This window comes from Urocampus carinirostris, chromosome 17 (assembly GCF_059441175.1).
Source record: "Urocampus carinirostris isolate Australia breed hairy pipefish chromosome 17, RoL_Ucar_1.0, whole genome shotgun sequence".
NCBI classification, from domain to species: Eukaryota; Metazoa; Chordata; class Actinopteri; order Syngnathiformes; family Syngnathidae; genus Urocampus; species Urocampus carinirostris.
Window position 1 is genome coordinate 7,067,503 of NC_142365.1, and position 14,080 is coordinate 7,081,582.

The 14,080-nt window shown below is 42.8% G+C and overlaps 1 protein-coding gene across 3 annotated transcripts; it reads right to left on the reverse strand.

Moving 5' to 3' along the window:
* Nucleotides 1-1,205: 1,205 nt before the first annotated feature.
* tcerg1b (transcription elongation regulator 1b (CA150)) lies at nt 1,206-14,011 on the reverse strand. Of its 3 annotated transcripts, none has more exons than XM_088321379.1 (21): nt 13,909-14,011; nt 10,065-10,326; nt 9,826-9,978; nt 9,121-9,499; nt 8,678-8,917; nt 7,648-7,707; nt 7,116-7,322; nt 6,230-6,336; nt 5,982-6,070; nt 5,746-5,906; nt 5,577-5,658; nt 5,367-5,502; nt 4,819-4,908; nt 4,629-4,747; nt 4,374-4,524; nt 4,143-4,307; nt 3,867-4,049; nt 3,623-3,802; nt 2,274-2,357; nt 2,051-2,151; nt 1,206-1,969 (listed from the first exon to the last, which is right to left on the reverse strand). In XM_088321379.1, exons 1-21 carry the CDS (start codon nt 13,953-13,955, stop codon nt 1,768-1,770), a joined length of 3,198 nt encoding a protein of 1,065 aa, XP_088177505.1. In that variant the 5' UTR covers nt 13,956-14,011; the 3' UTR covers nt 1,206-1,767. The 3 variants fall into 3 exon arrangements, with proteins under 3 accessions (XP_088177505.1, XP_088177504.1, XP_088177506.1); XM_088321378.1 differs by having other exon boundaries at nt 8,678-8,920; XM_088321380.1 differs by lacking the exon at nt 7,648-7,707 and having other exon boundaries at nt 8,678-8,920.
* Between the last annotated feature and the right edge of the window lie 69 nt (nt 14,012-14,080).

The window sequence follows — 14,080 nt, forward strand, 5'->3', positions numbered from 1 at the left end:
CTGCGGTGGATGTTGCAGGGACATCAACAGGAAATACACAATTCTGGTTTCAAAACCCAAATTTAAAACGGCAATCTTTTAAAACCCGAATTCAAAAACATAAATTGTCTTGAAACCCTACAACTGCTAATAACTCAACATTAACATACAAAATATTTTTTAAGCCCAATATTGTATTGAAATCCAGATATAAAACCCAAACTTGTCTTGAATTCCTAGCAATCATCTGAAACCCTTATCCTTGCTTAAAACTCAATTAAAATCCTTAATCTTTTAAAGCAATTTCATTTAAAACATTTAAAAACATTTCTTGTAGGGCGGCAGTAGCTCAGGAGGTAGAGCGATCGTTTTAGGATTAAGGGATCCCAGTTCGAATCCCGGCTTGTCCGTGTTACATGCCGAAGTGTCCTTGGGTAAGACACTGAACCCCCAATAAGCAGGTTAGCGCCTTACATGGCTGCACAGATCTCGGTCACTATTAGGAAATGTGAAGCACAATGTAAAGCGCTTTGGGAAGTCATTGACTTGAAAAGCGCTATATAAATGTAGATCATTTCATATCATTTAAAACCCAAAATTGTCTTGAAACGCAGTTTACAAAAAACAAACCCCATGTGAGAACTCTTTGAAAAGGCTCAAATACCGATTGACCTCGTCTAAAAACCTTCAATTGTGACCACTAAGTTTTTATGATTGTTTTTTTTTAAGATATCAGTATATAGACAAAAATAATAATGGATACATCATCTATGCACTAATTTTCTCTGAACTGTTTTAATCTCGTGAACCACAACCCTCGTGTTAACTCTTTTACCGTCTTCTATTTATCACATCCACTGCACAGCATCATCTGCAAACAGAAGAGCAGCTTCAGCGACAGACTGCTTTCAAAGTCTTGTTCCACGAACAGACTGAGATCATTTCTTCCTCATGCTATGAGGCTCTTTAACTCTACTTGGGGGAGTAAAAGCCCACATTAAACCACACCCCCACAACGGCATATTACCCTATTCCTATAACAATGTGTATTTTCCGTAGCACTTTATAAATACTCTATATCGACATGTTATATTGGGTATTTTTGTATTCTATATCTTTTATTTTATTTTTCAACACAAGGATACTGCTGGACGTGTGAATTTTCCTACGTGGATGGATAAAGTATCTATCTTATTTGAATGTTGTCAAGGAGGCGTTGCCAAAAGTTGAAAAAGACAAAGAAGTTGTGTTTATTAGAACATGGAGACAAAGTAGGGGAACATTCCGAATGGCGGCGGCGCTGTAAGGCTTGAGCTCACCTCCGATGCGCACGCACTAAATATGATTTACACGAGCTATCGTACACCAGCGGCCACACGGCCAATTCCTCATCATCCCTCAAGGCAGAGGTGAAGGGTCAAAGGCGACCTGGTGTCCTTGGGAGGAGAGGGGGGCCCTCCATCTGTACATGGCCAAGCTTCCAAACTTGGGGAGGAGTTGCAAACTTTACGTGGGAATGAATGGAACTTAAGCAGTTCGAGCTAAACGAGTTTTTTGAAATTCATTCTGGAAACAGACTTCATGCAAGACTTCTCTTAACTTGACTTACAGGAAGTCCAACTTTGAACATTTCACGTTTTTTTGCACAGTCACCAACTCGTTAAAAAGGTAAACGTTTGATTCTTTTCTCTCGCCATCGATTCCCATGGAAAGTTTGCAATTTCCCGAACGTCCCTTGGAAAATCAGCCTTCTGCTGACAGCTGGCAGGGGAGAACCCAGGCACTCGTTCACTTTGTGGATCGGCGCGTAGGCTCTGAAGCAGTAGGGGGAGGGGGCGGGCCACGTCGGTCAAGGTCCTCGATGTAGGACATAATGACCTTACGGCGGTCCTCGGGGACACACTCCAGCACCAAGTAGCGCTTGTCGTTCTGTAAGATCTTCTCCACGTCTTTCAGGTGCTGGTCCGATTCCTGGATCAGCTTCCAGGATCTGTCGTGAAGGGGAAACGTGACAGATGAGACACTGAAATATTGTTAGATGTAGTTTATGGATAATAACTGAGATAAAAACCTGTACGTGATGAATTTGGTTTCCTTCAGGAGGGTCCTGAAGTCGGCTTTGGCCGTGATATACTTGTCTTTGATGTAGTCCTCAAACTCACGCTGTCGCTTCTACAACAAAGAACACCATCAGCCTCAAAATGGACATAGCGAAAGTTTTAATGACAAAAAGAAAACTAGGAAACAGATGTGTTGTTAAAAATATTGAGGCATGCATTTTATCAAGGTCTTACGCGGTCACTGGAGGAGAATTTAATACATCGAGGGTCCTCCTTGATGAGCTTCTTGACCTCTTTCCACGTGGTTGTCAGTGTGATCTGCAAGAAATAAAAAAACAAAATCACCACTAAGCAATGTATGGAAAAGATGTCAGACCCTCATTAATCAATCTTTTGGTTCACATCCAATTCCATTTCAAAATGTACCCGAAAAGATGCCTTTATGTCTTAGGTTTTACATATTGTATTGTTGTTAGAGAGTAAGGAGGACAGGGAAAAAAAAATCCTCAAAAACAGTAAAATATATATTGTGATTCATACAATCTGATAATTTATAAAGGAACGCCAAGAATAAAAGACAGAGGAAGAGAGGGCCGCATGAGTGGAGAGGTGTTGTGAAAGAATAGTGGGATGTTTAGGCGTGTTCTAAGGGATGGGCAGGGCACCCGTATGATGCGGCAAGGGTAAACCAGTGAAAGCTGTCGGGCCTTGCTGTTGAACAGAAGAGTGTGTTGTGTCACCCTGACCCGGGTGACATGGCCGCTTTCTTGTGTCCCGTTTCATCTGGAGGGACGAAAGCATGACCGACTTGGGTGCCGAGGTGCTTCACTTGTTTGGGTGTTTGGGCATTTGGGTTGGCCATGATCCACAATATTTTGTGTGGTTGTTTTGCTACTTTTCCCCTTTTTTATTTTCCTTTTTCGTATGTGTTTGTCTTGCTGTCGGTCACCCCTCTTGAGGGGATATGACCAGGTTAGATAGATAATTTGTAAATGGACTAGGAAATAATTGCCCGTATTTCTTGTGTAAATATTGTGTAAATTATAACTTTTATCTTCTTTTTTCCTTTATATTGTGTAGATTATAACCTTATCTTTTTTGTTCCTTTATCTTCTTTGTTTTCTTTTATCCTCACTGTTTAATGTGAGACTGGAGTGCCACGCCCACTTTCGTTGTCACAATATGTTCAACGTATTTTGTAACAATGACAATAAAGGTATATTCTATTCTATTCTATGATGATTTAAAAGACATTTTGTTTGAAATATTGATAGAGGAAGGGTATTTTGGGGACGGATCTCTTATAAGCCTTTGGCTTCAACCGGTCATCCTTTATTATTTCAGGCTGATTGTTAATTTGTGAGATGTTTGTTGCAACGTGATTAAAAAGAAAAAAATTAAACAAATACAAATGGGCAAGGGAAAATATTTTTAAAGTTAAAAGTTTCCAATCTGAAAATATGCTTTATTACATTTTGCTTGAATTTGAAATGCTACTGCTCATCTATAATTTGTTAATATATTAAAAAAATAATAATAATAATAATAATAATAAACCTGCTGACTATCAATGGTTTACCCACCGTGGTGGTTTCGTCCAATAGAAGCCTGAAGTGCTCTTTCTTCTTCTTTGCCAGTGCCTCCACGTGGTCGTTGAAAAGTTTCTCCTTCTCCTCACGCTCCAGGAGTGACGACGACTCCCAACGGTGATCTTTACGAAGGTTCCGCCTTGTGTCCGACCACGTGGCGTCCGATGAGCGCACCTGTGAGGGACGATGCAAGGATGAGATGGGCCACGTCTCTTTGCGACATGTGCACTTTCCTCACCATGTCGGACATGAGCGCTGTGAAGTGCTGGATGGCTTCCTCTCGTTTGTGCTGCTCTCTTTCGCGGTCAATTTCTTTGGTCTGTTCTGATCTGGCCTTTTGGACCTCGCGCTCGCGTTCACGCATGCTGGCTTCGATGCGGGCCTGACGCTCCAGCTCACGTTCCTTCTCCAAGTCCATGCTCTGTGTGGACATGTTGCCACAGCTCATTAGTCATAAAGAAACACATGGTTGTTTCAACAGAGATGAATTTGATGAAAAACAAAGCAAAGTAACCTTAGCTAGCCTGTCTAGGTACTGCTTAAAGTATTCTTCCCTGTGGGCGGAGCTTTCCACCGCTTTGTAACGTGGGTCCGTCTCCATCCTCTCTTTGACTTTGCTCCAGCGCTGTCCTGCTTCGACGTGCTGGTCGCTGAGCATCTCGAAGAAATCCTGCTTCACCTGCCGTCGGCACACAAGCTCAGTTACTCAGTCATGAGAAAGGTTTGAAGGGGATGAGCTCCTTACCTTCTCCCCTCTGGACTTGGAGTCTTCCTTGTCCCTCTTTTTCATGGTCGCCATGTGCTCAACAAAGATAGCTTCTCTGTCCTTCATTTTGTCGATGCTCTTGAAGCGAGGGTCTCTGCCGTGTTTGACTGCAAACTCACTGAAGGAAGTCCTGTAAAGAGGGTAAGTGGATGGAAAGGTGTTTGAACATCTGCTCAGTGATGCCAACATGGAGAAAACTAAATGACAACTTTTGAGAGATGCAGGCCTTCTCACCTGGCTGTCAGCTTGGACTCATCCATCATCTTCCTGAAGTCGTCTTTGGCCTGCATGAGCTTGTTCTTCTTTTCCTTCCTCTCTTCTTCCGCTCTTGTCTTAACATACTGGTCAAATACCTGCAAGCGCAGCCACAAGGTGAGGCAACTCCACATGGGACATGAAACCAAGAGCAATAGATGCCAATGACCTGTTTACGTTCTTTAGGGTTAAGCAAAAGGTATCGAGGGTCGAAGACAATCTTGTGGAGCTCTTTATCCCATGTGGAAAAAGCAGAAACCTGTGGGCAAATGGGAGATATGGTAAAATATATACATAATACATGTAAATTAGCTCAGTTTTAATTGTAAAATGTTCATATCTACATAGTATTTTTATTTGGATTTACATTCTAAAAATAAAAAAAATACAGCAATTCATAAACAAATGTTAAACTTATGATGTAAACATCTTAGGAAATATTTTGAGTGAAATTATTTATTTCTGTGAGGGACAGAATTACCAAAACATCCATACACATTTTTGTTAGGCTTCTGTATTTTGCACGTTACAGTCCATGACATTTTCAATACATTCTCTTTTGATCAAATGCAAAACTTTAGCAGGAATTCCAGAGTGTTGTGGACTGGATCAAAATTATATTTTTGAAATGTGTCTGCTCTCTTATGCTTGCAGCTCTTCACCTGTTGCTCGTGAACGTATCCCTTCGCGCCAGCGTTGGGGTCGAGTGTAACATACCCCTCTCTCCAGCAGCATGTCTTTAAACTGCGTCATCCTGGACTCCAAAGGCACCACGGCCCTCTCACGGGCCGCCCGGAGCTCCGCCTCCATTACTGCCTCTTTATCGGAGTCTGCCTCGCTGGCGTCGTCCTTCCTGTGTGGCACGAAGCATATCGTCAGAAAAGATGGCCACCTGCAAGCTCCCATGAATGCTCGTGAGCGACTGACTTTCTCTTCTTCGCCTTAGTGGAGTCGTCGCCGTAAGCATCGTCTGTGGTCGATGTCATGTCAGTGTCGTCCTTGCTGAAAACTGCACATACAAAGATGATCATGATCCTGTGATGCAAAAGCTAAAACAGAACTTGGACGATACATTGTGTAGTGTAAAGGCGGGCACCTGTTCTCTTTCCATTATCCAGGCCCCTCTTGTGCGGTGGCTCCTGGATGTGTTTGTCAACATCAGTGCGGCCAAGTAGCTCGTCTGGTCGGTCCCACATGGACAGACGTGTAGTCGGGTTGTAGAAGAAGACACGCTCGTCTCCCGTCCACACGACGCACCTTGCCACCAGAAAAACACAACAGTTAGCCACACAGCTAGCCGCCGTTAGCCAGCTCAGCACGGACTACACCAACCAAGGCGTTCCTGGGATGGGGTTGGTGGCCACTGGACGCGCCTTCTGTGCGGCCCGCTCTTCCTCAGTCATTTCTTCTTCTTTGTGTTCCTGTGGAAGACACAAAAATTTGCACTTACATGATTGCCTTTTTTTCTTATTTAATTTGAATTGTCACAAGTTTTAAAGCCACTTTCCAAGATCAAACAACGAGTAAAAAAATAGCGAAAAAGAAGTGTTTTTAATCAAAAAGGTAGGGATTATTGGTACCTGTTTTGCATTGCTCATGATGAGAAGTTTTGCCTCCTCCTCCTCCATTTCAATGGCTTCTGCTTCCTCCTGCGCCATACGCTCCCTGACCTTTTCAAGTTCTTTTTCTGCACCAACATCAAAAAGCAGTTTAGAGAGAACTTTGAAAGGTTCATTGACCCACTCAAATTAGTTTTTCTTGCATTAATATTTTAACAATTAATATTTTTACTTTTTATTGTGGAAAAAAAGGGAGTAATTGTACGTTATTTACTACTGCAGTGTTTCCCATATCAAAGGAAGAGCCTGGCGGGCCACCAGAGTTTAATTGGTCCCAAAGTTGTATTATTAGAAAACGTGATAATTATTAGAAAATGTGATATTATTAGAAATGTGCATAACATGCACCCCTATTTGTTTATCAGGAATTGGGGTAAACTTGTCTCACTTTTTCTGAGCTCAATCTTTACTGTTGGATGAAAAAACCCAACACCAGTCACAGCGGTGAGAGCACCGAAACCAAACCACAAGTGGACATTGATGACATATGAAAAGGTATTCGATGTTATTTCATTATCACACTGTTTTAGTCACAGTACCAGAGACGAATGGTAACGTTGTTGTGCGTTGCACATGTTACAATGAAAGTGAATTTGTCACTTACAATACTTGATTCAAAGATAGAGGGGCACACGTTGATCATAGATCTAGATCAAGGGATCCATGCGTTTGAATAAAAAATGTACAATATTTTCTTCCAGGGAACCATTTCCCTGGACTGCACTGGACTGTCCACCCACCAGGTTCTCACAAAATTCTATGGGAAACACCAAACTACTGAGATTATTTAGACAATTTGAAGCTAAATCCAAATAATTTTGTGTTTAACTTTTGCAGACATTTTTACCTCTGTCTATCACCGCCTGCGGCTTCTCCCAAGTGGACTCGAGAGTGCGGTTGTTGTAATAGTACGCCTTGCCTTCCAGCGTCTTGTACTCAGACCATTCTGGTAGGTGCAGGGTGGCGGCCATGGAAGCAGCAGCAGGTGCTGCTGCCAATGTCAACTGAGGGTGCATCATGGACACCAAGGGTGGGCCCATGCCTGGCAGCATACCTAAAGGGGGACGAGGGAAAGAACAGAGTTGTCAAATGGCAAGCACTTCTTGTTCTAACAGCTAATCAGTGTGCGGACAGTCAGATACACAAGGAAAATAAAGGAAAATATAACCGTCGATTAAAAGAACATGAAGTTTATGAAGGAAACAAAATGAGTGAAATCAGCAGAAAGAAAAGCAGACAAAAGCAATGAGAACACTTCAGCACACCCTTTAAAAGCAATCAAATATGTAAGACGGTGTTTTGCATGGCTGAATGACTGAAGAACTAGCATGCCATCTAGCAGACGAGTAAGAGGCGGGCGGTTAGCTGCATGCGTTTACCATTGGCGCCTGGGCCGGCCTTTACGCAAGGAGCGCCAACTATCTGCATCATAGCTACACCTGTAACAACAACGCACAAGCAAGCATCTGGTTGGCGGCGGACACTGGCAACACACAACTGTCATTGTGTTTGTACAAAGACTCTTTTCAGAGCAGTCTGATAATCGACAACAGAGCAACTTTATAACGGATCAACATTTTTTTTAACACCAGCGTATGTAAAGCAAATTATTTAATGAATAATAAAATTGAGAATTTGCAATTAATTCTTCTAGAATCAGCAGTTTTTGGTTCGTGAACTCATTGTGAATAGCAAAAAAATATTACTTGGTTGTCAAGGATAATAAATGATATTTACATACAGTATATACTATGAAGTATTTGAAAAATATAAATAAGACCTTGAACAGTGCTTGGTATATTCTCAGCTATTCCTTAAACCAGTGCCAGGGAACACAAGTCCTTGATACTAATAGGCTGCAATTTCCTAATTTTGACCAGCACTCAGGACATGAACCCACATATGCTGAGCATTAGTGTACGAGTGCCAGCCGCACGGACCGACTTGGGGTGTGAAGTCATGCTGCTCAATCAGGGTGGGCAAACTGGTGCTCATGCTCCACATTTGTGTTTTCAACCAGAGGGAGTTACCCGCTGCATTGATGTTACTTTGCATATCCCTTGTTTAATGCCTAAACAGTACAGCATGAGGAGGGAAAGGAGAGGAAAAGGGACAAAAGATTCTTCCGACATCGATTGTTGTTTTTTTTTTTGCAAAATGGTTGCTTCTAGCCAGCTGTGACATAGGCCAAAGCTTAGCAGTATACAGCACCTGGAATTGGATTACGCCATATTATTTCTATTGAATAGTGTTGTTTTCGTTTAAACTGATATTCAATAAATCCTCAACCTTTTAACTCCAACAATCTGAATGTTTTAAAGCTGAATATTGGCAATTGCTAAGAAAACATAGGTAGAAGACAGATAAAGAATGTGTCAATGTGTGCATTTTGGAGGTACTGTTCCTCACCTGGCAGAGGGATGTGCATGCCGGGCAAGGGCACGCGGAAGGGCGGCACCATGACGGGTGGGAAAGTGGGAATGGCGGCAGTGGGCTGTGCGACACTGTGCGGGAGGGCGGTAGGCAGTAGCGGGACCGTCTGCACAGCTGTGACTGGGGAGGGCACCGCTGAGGTTGTCACAACGGCGACTGGCGCGATCGACGAAGGCGAGCTAGCGGCGGCAGGGGCCAGGTCCGCTACCATGCTGGCTGCTGGGGGAAAGACCAGGACACAAGAGACTGAGTTTGTGCAGATAAGGCGTATCAAGTCCAAAGGTGTCCAAAGTCCTGACCAAGGGCTGCATTAATTGAACAGAAATTGAGTTGACTTTTTAATGCTGTCCTTGGTGGATCAATTTGGAGACATTGACTTGAAGTTGATTTGAAGTTGGCCTATGTGTATGTGGTTTAACCTGCTACAGTGACGGAAGGGACCAGGCTGGCAATGGGGTCTGGACTGGAACTGATGGTGCGGGATGGTGTGCTACAAGGAGCGTTGATGGGTGAGGCGACTGCGCCAGCTGTGGTGTTGATGCTGCTGGAGCTGACAGGAACGTTGTCCCCCATGCTGATGGACCCAACACTGGTAGCACCTGCTCCCGACACCCCAGTGCAAGGAGGCCCTGATGTGGGGGTACCAATGCCGGCAGACCCCACTACATTTGTAGCCCCTCCGGTTGTGCTTCCGGTCCCCGCCACCAGCATAGGGTTGAGTTCTGCCTGCTGGATGATTTTCACACCTTCTGGTTTAGTCCATGCGGATTCTCTCGTACGAGCATTGTAGTAGTAAGCCTGAAAGGTGTTGTGAAAAGGGGAGAATGTACAGGAACAGTGTGTAATATTTAGTGCTTCTTAGGAGGCAAAACACTTTCACAAAAAAAAAATGAACACAATTATTTGATTGTTAGGCATAAATACCTCGACTATCACACCAATTATATTTTTTTATGTTTGTCTGGCAACTTGCTAACTTGTGGCACTTGTTTCAATTAGAATTAGACAAAATGTCGTCAAGGATTACACAGTGGAATTTCAAAGAGTAGATAAATAAAATACAAGGTTTGGGTGCAGGGTAGCCTTCTTAAAGATAACTTGTAAAAATGCCAGATTTGTTTTACCTTGCCCTCTGGAGTCTTGTTTTCTACCCAGATTTCCTCTGGCGGATTAATTGTGGGGCTCGCGGTTGTCGGAGCAGGTGGCATCCCAGGCGGAAATAGCATTCCTGGTGGGGGCGGAAGATTCCCCATTGGAGGGGGTAGAAATGGGGGCCTCTGTAGAATAAACACACTCATTTTTACAAAAATCTTGTTTCCCTTGTCACAGCATTGCATGAAGGACTTCAATGCGTGTACCACACCTGCAGGTGGGGTGGTCCTATAGGAGGTGGCATGCTTGTCGGTGGCGGGATAGGTGGCATACTGGGGTCAAACGGCGGCCGCGGGAAAGGAGGACGAGGGGGTGGCGGCCCCCTCATCATTCCGAAGGGCGGGGGTGGCGGCCTGAGGAGAGGCGGAGGGCCACGCAGCACGGGCGTCTGGGCAGAAGGCTGCATCGGAGGGGTAGCATTGGACACTGCTGTCGGGACGGGTCCGCCGAACCGAACGGCCTGCTGGGCCATTCTACAAGACACACAAACACATGCCGTCGTAAGAATTAGAGTGCAGTAAAGCAACTCCAAAGGAGAAGTTGTAACAAAGCCCACAAGTACACCTTCTGGATATGCAGCATAAGAGTTACATCAGTGGTCGGCAACCACCGGGTACCAAGCTGTAGGTCGCAAAGAATGAAATGCCTTATTTTTAGTTATACCATGTCCACCTACGTTCAGCAATAGCTGCAACAGGAATCGTACCGCGAACATGACAGTGTGAGCGCCAATTCCTAACCATTAGGCAACTGGGAATGTAGATGACACATGAAAAGGCATTCGATTTTTATATTTTCATCACACTATTTTTACTCAAAGTGCCGCGTTGTCCAATGTTTTAATGTGAGTAAAAATAATGTGATGAGTTAAAATCGAATTTGTTTCTTTGTTAATTAGATCCCTAGTGGACTAGTGATTACACAGTGGATTTAAGGTTATTATTACCAACATTATTTATGGGCCAGGCTTGCGCCGCACAAGAATATTACAAGACAGTAAAACAGTCTGTGGTGCAGAAATGGTTACAGACCACTGTATTTGACCCGGCGAGCTAAATTAGGAAACTAGAAGATGGCCACTCATATAAAAACATAATAGACAAATTAACAACTAACCGTATATGGCAGGGGTGGCGAACATGCGACTATAGAGCCGCATGCGGCTCTTGGCCAATCAGTATGCGGCTCTTTGCCTCATCCTATTTACTATATACCGTGACTCTTTGCCTCGTTTCATGATTATTTTTTTCCCTCTTAAGACACATGAATCCATCAGAGATAATAACAAATAATATCTATAATATTTTGAAATTAATTTGGCAGATTTGTTGTTTTTATGTTGCTCCGGACACATAACTGACTGCCAATCATCTGCATAGGTTACGTCTAATGTCGGGAAATTAAGTAAACATTTCATAAGCATGCATACGTTATATTGGGTATTTATGTATTCTATTTCTTTTATTTTATCATTAGTTTATTTTCAACACAAAGATACTGCTGGAAGTGTGAATTTCCCAACAGGGATGAATAAATCATCTATCTATCTACTGTTACCCTCACGGTCAAAATGGCAAAGCGAAACGAAAATAGTGTTATGTTGTGTGTGTCAATGGAAATAATGTTTTTAATTGTGTGTTTGTGTGTCTGTCTGTCATGGCAGGTCAGTGCGTGGTGTGGCTCTTTGACTCTCACAATTACAAATTTTGTCTCTTTGTGTCAAACGTGTTCGCCAGCCCTGGTATATGGGTTTGAAAATATCTGCCATTGTTTTGGGGCATATGTCTCTTAAAACAACTAATAAAATTACTGAGTTCTTACGTATTGAGTACTGATGATACTGTGATTTTGAAGTAAGTTTGGACCTAGTCAAATACACCCCGACCCAACCCGCAGGTATAAAAGCCCAGACTAGCTCAAGCCTGACCAATTACCTTGATTTAAGGGACCAGGACCGAAGTAAACCCGAAGCTGCACTTAGGCGCGGAAGTGCGTACTTTGGCCGAAGAGTAGCTCCAAAGTGCAAGTTCGGGTTTTCTTTGGTCCTGGTCCCTCAAATCAAGTGTTCACTTCAGCGGCCTGAAAAATACGTGCGGCACTTTTGTGCAGGGCTCAAGTGTGTTAGTCAAGCAAACTTGGGAATTATACAACTAAAGTAGAAGTGAAAAGTAGTCATTATTATTATTATTAAAGATCCTTCTCCCAGAAAAAAAAAAAAAAATGAAAAGGACGAGAGAGAATCCCGGCCTGACATAACGCTCGACATTTCATGCCCGAACGAGGCCCATGATCTTACCTCTACTGTGAACATCAAACCAGGTTCACATCCCAAAATCTACTTTGTTATGCTAATAATACATTTTCTGTGTAAGGGACACTTTGCTATTTAATGGTACCATTTTTTCATTAAATGATACACATGCTATTGTTTAATATTCATTTGGTAAGATTTTTCTTCACCCTGAGATTCGATCTGCAACCTCAGTGGAACTGTTTAGGCTGAAAACACACTTCTTTTCTATAGCATATAAATGACCTATATTTTATGTTGACAATGTCTGTGTATTATTTGTTATTGCAGCATCGATTGCAGCCTGGTAATCCTGGAAGGGGGGGGTGACCTCATGTGTGGTCCCTTCTCAAGGTTTCTTCATTTTCCTCATGTTGAGGTTTTTGAGTTTTTCCTTTCCCTCGTGTAGGTTTTAGACCAGGGGATGGTGTAATAGTATGGGGTTTGCAATAATCTGTAGTCTGTACAAATAAACATGACTTGAATTTTAACTTAAATAATATGATCCTCACCCAGAAGGAGCATACATAATTTTCCAACATCTTGCTGCAGCAGGGACCCTAAAACCATTAACGTTGCAAAAGGCTTGGTAAAAGAATTGAAAAGTTATGCAGTTTGGTCAATTTCAGTCTCTGTAGTTTGTTTTCTACCCTGTGCTTCTAGCACTTGTTTTTCGTTGCAAGTCAGATTACAGCAAGATATAGGAATCAAACAATGCACAATGTCACGAATAAGAGGTTTGATCTTTTTTACTATAAGAAAAATAAATCGAAGGATCCGTTTTTGTTTTGTTTATGCAAACACGCAAGTATTATAATCAGCATGTTATATCTTTATATGAAATGATCTGCATTTTATATAGCGCTTTTCAAGTCAATGACTTCCCAAAGCGCTTTACAATGTGCTCCACATTTCCCAATAGCGGCCTTGCAGCCATGTAAGGCGCTAACCTGCTTATTGGGGGTATTAGGGGTTCAGTGTCTTACCCAAGGACACTTCGACATGTAACATGGACGAGCCGGGATTCGAACTGGGATCCTTTGATCCCAAGACGAGCGCTCTACCTCCTGAGCACTTTTCACATGTTGGCTATCGGGTTTATAAGAGAAAATCCAAATAAGACTTAAGTTTGTTTATAGATGTTATAGTTCAAGTCTCGTCCATTTAATTACAAAAGTGATAACGTTATTGCCCTGCAACTGGCTGGCAACCAGTTCACTGCCCGAGGGATACCTGGGATGGGCTCCAGCACCCCCGCGACCCTACTGAGGATAGGCGGTGCAGCTAATGGATGGATGTGTAAGTTTATTGAGAGTTGGCTCAAAATGGAAATCCCGACTGGAGAAGACTTCACAACAAGACAAGGTTGTTTGGATGAGACAGAAAAAAAGTAAGTATTCTTTTAGGAAGCAGCCAGCTTGCAGCCACTTTTGCTAGCTAGCGCCGGTTAGCATCACAAGTCGGAGGAAAGATGAAATGTGAGAAGAGATGTGACAACTCTTATTTCTAAATAAAAATGTATGCAAATGCCTAACACTCAAAGGAAACACTTTTTACCGCGTGGACGTAGGCTAGCTGAAACTAGCCGATAGCTACATAGCTATCATTACATTAGCTTTGTGTGCTACATCCAAAAATAGTAGGCTTGTTCGCTGCACTCGGGCAGAAAACAACAGTTAAACAATATATTTATCAACAACAATGAACGTGAAACCTCCACTGGAGGTGATAGCTCCTCGAATATCATATTCTATCATTTTCTGACCTATTGTCGCTGAATCCGATAGCGTCGCTCTCTGTCTGGTCCGCCATTACAGGAAAATGTAAGTTACTTCTTCCTGGAAACGCCCTCTTAGTCCAGTTCTAGTTTCCCATTGGACAGTTTGCACTGTCAATCACATGTTAAGGGAACCCCAATTGGTCAGATGATTTATTGG